This window comes from Musa acuminata, chromosome BXJ3-6 (assembly GCF_036884655.1).
Source record: "Musa acuminata AAA Group cultivar baxijiao chromosome BXJ3-6, Cavendish_Baxijiao_AAA, whole genome shotgun sequence".
NCBI classification, from domain to species: domain Eukaryota; kingdom Viridiplantae; phylum Streptophyta; class Magnoliopsida; order Zingiberales; family Musaceae; genus Musa; species Musa acuminata.
Window position 1 is genome coordinate 26,771,806 of NC_088354.1, and position 5,328 is coordinate 26,777,133.

The window sequence follows — 5,328 nt, forward strand, 5'->3', positions numbered from 1 at the left end:
GGGTATGATGCAGACGCTCGCCCCGGTTATCCCTCAAATCGGACCTGATCAATCCAGCCCGGCAACCCCCGAATGGGGAGCAGGTCGAGATCGGAGAAGCTCGTGAGCAAGTGACGGACCCTAGGGGTCCTCCCAAGCAAAACACACCCGCACCTCGCTGAGCCACGCTGCCTCGTTTTGAGCCTGACACCATATCGCTTGACTCGGCGGACAACTCGCTTAGAGCCCAGGTGTCCTGGGTCAATCAGCGCCTAGACGCATTCCAACGTGAGCTTCAAAAGTCACGGAGCGAGTCCAACGAGGGCACCTCAGGCGGGTCCCTCTTCACCCAGGAAGTACAGGACAAACCAGTACCCCTCAACTTTAGGCTCCCGATGTTGGAAACATATGACGGAGGCTCTGATCCCATGGAGCACATCTCTATTTTCTAGGCCCAGATAGCCCTCTACAGCGCCTCCGATGCGCTGATGTGCCGAGCATTTTCGACCACTCTAAGGGGTCCAGCGCGAACATGGTTCAGCCGGCTACGCCAAGCCTCAGTCTCGTCCTTCAAGCAGCTTGCTGAGAAATTTGAGCAAAACTTCCTTGCCAACGCGCGACCCAGGCCTTCCATGGCCACTCTGCTCACACTATCCCTGCGCGAGGATGAGTCGCTCTCTCAGTTCATGGCACGGTTTGCCATCGAAATCAGGGAGTTTTCGGATGCTCACCCTTCTATATTCTTGTAGGCCTTTCTGATGGGTCTGAAGTCTTCGAGGTTCTTTTAGTCGCTGATCGAGAAGCCGCCAGTCACCATCTCCAAAATGCTCCAACAAGCCAACCAGTACGTCGCCGCCGAGGCTCTAGTGGCGGGGAGGTGCATAGAATGCAAGAAGCCAAGGATGGAGCTACCTCGGGGCATGACCTCGGTGGTCCCGACACCTCCCCGCCGTGGGCTCAACCGACAAGAGCTACCACTCCCAAGGCCCCCACCTCTTCCCCTAAATGTGTCCCACACCGAGATCTTCCTCCAGATCAAGGAGATGGGTCTCTTGCAGCAACCTCTCCTTATGAAGGCTGCCCATAGAGATCAATCCAAATATTGTAGGTTGCACCGCGACTACCATGATGACACAAAGGATTGCCATGACCTCCGGAATCAGATAGAGGCATTCTGTAGTGTAGGCTCTGCATGAGAATCTTTGTCAGCATCCATAGAGGAAAGAATCGGCGAGGAGGAGAGGCCATCACTTACCCAGTCGAGTGTTAGGATTCTAGCTAGGAGAGTCCTAATTGAGAGAAACATTCATGTAAAACCTACCTAAGCCGACCCCTATTAAAGAGGTGAAGAGTCCAGCTAGGGTTAGGAGGTTGTTTCTTAGAGAAGAATTAGGAGTTGTAAGGGAATAGGAGTCTTAAGTAGGAGTCCTATTAGGAGTTGGTTAGAAGTAGGAGTCTTGAGTAGGAGTCCTATTAGGAGTTAGGGTTTAAAAGCCCTATAAATAGCCATGTATTCCTCCTCTTTTCATAAGCAATAGATGAATCTTTTCTGTAGCTTTTGAGCAGCAACTTGGAGGGAGGAACCCCTATAGAGTTCCAACCCCAGGTTTAGAATCTGCAAGGGTTCTAACACCTGGTATCAGAGTAGCATTCTTGGCATCTCGCTGCCCTTCCATAGCCATCCATCAGCCCTTCATAGTCGCCCAAAGCAATTCCTACATTTGCTTAAAAGATCGTCGCCAAATTCCACCGTCATCTCCACCACCGCGGATCATCTTTTGATCTTCCCATGAATTACAACAGGTTCTAGTTTCCTACCTTACTACTGCTACAATTTAGTTATCCCTATTCAAAAATCCAAGAAATTTTTTTTCCTATATTGCTGCATAAACTTTTCATCCAAAAGTTTTCATCTCTACGACGAAAGATATATTACAGAATTTCAATCGCATAGCACTATTTGTTTGATCTTGATACTATATTTTTTTCTATTCAAATCTCTACAAAATTTTTATGATAGCTTTGACACTTCTTACTTGTGGATTTTCCCTTGATTTTGTCAAAAAATTCTCAATATAAACCACTAATCTTTTACGTTCAATCTGCTACACTTGAAAATCTGTACTATAGAAAATTTCAGCCACATATTGTTGCCTTAACCTATCTATTTGCAATCTTTTTTAAATAAAATTTATTATATACTTCATAGATCATCTTGGCTTCCATCTAAGGTTGATCTATTGAGGAATTTATCTCTAAAAATGATTTTGTGTTGTTGCAAATTTTCATCGTAAACCGTTGAAATTTTTCGATGAGAATTCTGCTATCGCAACTTACACCAATTTTCTTGCTGTTATTGCCAAAATTTTCTTGATTAAATTCGACATCCTTACTATCATATAAACTAAGATATTACTGTCAATTCCCTCCTTAAATCTCTCAAATTTTTTGTGGAGATTTCATCGAGAAACCGCTGTTTCTTTAACAATAATTCTGCTCTTACAATACAATACAATTCTGCAGCAAACTTCTACTGATTTCTATCAAACCTTTGCTGCCATCTACCACAGATCTAAAACTTTCATCCACAGCCCTAAAACTCTGCCAAACCACACCCTCAAACTGCACCCAAAACAACCACAAAACAAGCCTAAATCGCAGCCTACATCTACCAATCTACCAACCCTTTCGACCATTACTTCTCTCAACCTATCCATGCCTTTAACCCGTCAACAAAAGAGAGATCTTAACATCACAGATTTGGAGGCATATACTATGGCATCTAAGGAGGCAATCAATGCTAAATTCGAAGCCTTCGAGGTACGAATGGAGGATAAGATTTAGACTCTCTTTACTGAATTCAGTTTGGGCCAACCACCAAGCCCGAAAAAATCACATCAAGGAGAGAGCTCTAACCAATTGCATCAAGCCCGAAGAGATGACTTCCAAGAGAGGGGAGGCACTATGACCGACCCCAACTATTCATGCATGAGAGTGGACTTCCCTAAATGGGAAGAAGGAGACCCAATTGGTTGGATCTCGCACGCGGAGCGATATTTTCGGTACCATAAAACTACGGACGCATCCATGGTAGAAATTGCAACTATACATCTTAAAGGGGATACCATACAGTGGCTTGACTAGTTTGAACACACTTATGGAGTCCTTTCATGGTAATAATTCAAAAAAGGAATGCTAATCCGCTTCGGACCAACCAATTACGAGAACATTGACGGACAACTAGCAAAGAACCGACAAACCTCCACCATTTAGGAGTACCAAACCAGGTTTGAAAGGTTATCTAACCAAACTCATGATTGATCCAAAAAATAGCTATTGAGGACCTTCATTGAGGGCTTGAAGCCGGAGATCCGAGGAGAAGTTAAAGCACGACAACCATACACGCTTATGGCAGCCATCTCTTTCGCATGACTTCAAGAGGAGCGATTGAACCATGAAGCCCGGAGGACTAGGATCACTCCTTGACCTACAATACTGAAGCCCTCGGCCCCCTCTACTATCAACCAAGTGCCTACACCAAAAAGGTTGACAAGAGAAGAACTTCGAGAGCGATCTGCGAAGGGGTTATGTTGGCATTGCGACAAGCCGTGGAGCCGCGAGCATCGCTGTAGAAAAGGCAGACTTCTTATGATTGAACCAATAGAAGAAGAGATCATTAAACATCCAGAAAAGAGCCTTGAACATAAAGAAGAAGATATGGAAGAAGAGGCACAACCGACCGACATTACGGTACATGCACTAGCCGGCTACTCAAACCCACAAACGATGAAATTTGGGGGCCTTCTCAAACAACAGCCAATCACTGTTCTCATCGACACGAGCAGCACGAATAACTTCCTGAATAGTAAGGTTGCTGCTCAGATGATATTGCATATTGAAGGTTGCAGCAAGTTCGATGTAAAGGTTGCCGACGGCAGAATCCTAAAGTGCGACCAAAGATGCCCGCAAGTGAAACTATTACTACAAGACCAAGAAATTATCACCAATTTCTTCCTCCTACCAATTGATGACTATGAGGCTGTGCTTGGTATAGAATGGCTGACTACACTAGGTGATGTCTCTTGAAACTTTTCCAAATTAATTATGAAATTCTACTGTAACGGTAAACAGATCATCCTACGCAGGAAGCGCGGAAGCAACGTAACCACCGTTTCGACCCAATTAACAGAGAAAGTTTTGCACAAGATAAATGGTGGCTTTTTGATGCATCTCTAGTAGCAATCAGAGGGGAAGAAAATAGAAATTGAAGATCAAAATCTTGCCTAATTGCTTACTGAATTTGCCGACATTTTTGTTGAACTACGCCGTCTTCCTCCTTCTCGGCAACATGACCATCGAATTCCAATCCTTCCAGGCAAGCCACCAGTGAACACTCAACCGTACCAATATCCTCACCTCCAGAAAGATGAAATTGAAAAGATCGTAAAGGAGATGCTTGAAATAGAGGTGATTTGGCCAAGTTACCCCTATTCCTCACTGGTGCTACTTGTACACAAGAAGGACGGAACTTGGCGAATGTGCATCAACTACCGAGCTTTAAATGGCATCATCGTCAAGGACAAGTACCCAATACCAGTGGCAGATGAACTTTTTGATGAATTAAAAGGAGCTCGAGTCTTCACGAAGTTGGACCTCCGATCCGGTTACCACCAAATTCGGGCATGTGAAAATGACATTTCAAAAACTGCATTCCGCACACATGATGGCCATTATGAATTCTTGGTAAAGCCTTTTGGACTCACTAATACTCCTTCAACCTTTCAAAGTCTTATGAACGATATATTTTAGAGCTTTCTTTGTAAATTTGTGCTGGTATTTTTCAATGATATTCTCATTTACAGCCCTTCTCTTGAGACTCACTTTCAGCATTTACGTATTGTTTTGACGATCCTTCGGGAGAATACTCTTTTTGTTAAGCAACCAAAGTGCAGCTTTCTCTAGCAAAAAGTAGAGTACCATAGGCATATAATATCAGAAAGAGTGGCGGTAGACCCAACAAAAATTGAGGCAATGCAAGGCTGGCCAAACCTACAAACGTGAAATTACTGCACGGGTTCCTTGGACTAATGGGCTACTACCAAAAATTTGTTAAGGACTATGGGAAGATCAGTGCACCACTCACTTCTCTACTGAAAAAAGATGCTTTACAATGGTCGGACAAAGCCTCCGCTACCTTCGACAAACTTAAAGCAGTCATGACAACGACGCCGGTGCTAGCGCTACCAGATTTCAATCGACCCTTTATCATTGAGGCCGACGCATCTGGAGTCGGAATTGGAGTCGTTTTCATGCAAGATGGTCGACCACTCACATACACTAGCAAGGCAT

General features: G+C 44.4%; 1 protein-coding gene across 1 annotated transcript; it reads left to right on the plus strand.

Annotated features, from left to right (window-relative positions):
• Window positions 1–467: 467 nt before the first annotated feature.
• On the plus strand, window positions 468–1,175 carry LOC135641411 (uncharacterized). Its single transcript, XM_065156769.1, has 2 exons — window positions 468–668; window positions 768–1,175. Exons 1-2 carry the CDS (start codon window positions 468–470, stop codon window positions 1,173–1,175), a joined length of 609 nt encoding a protein of 202 aa, XP_065012841.1.
• The last annotated feature ends 4,153 nt before the right edge of the window (window positions 1,176–5,328 follow it).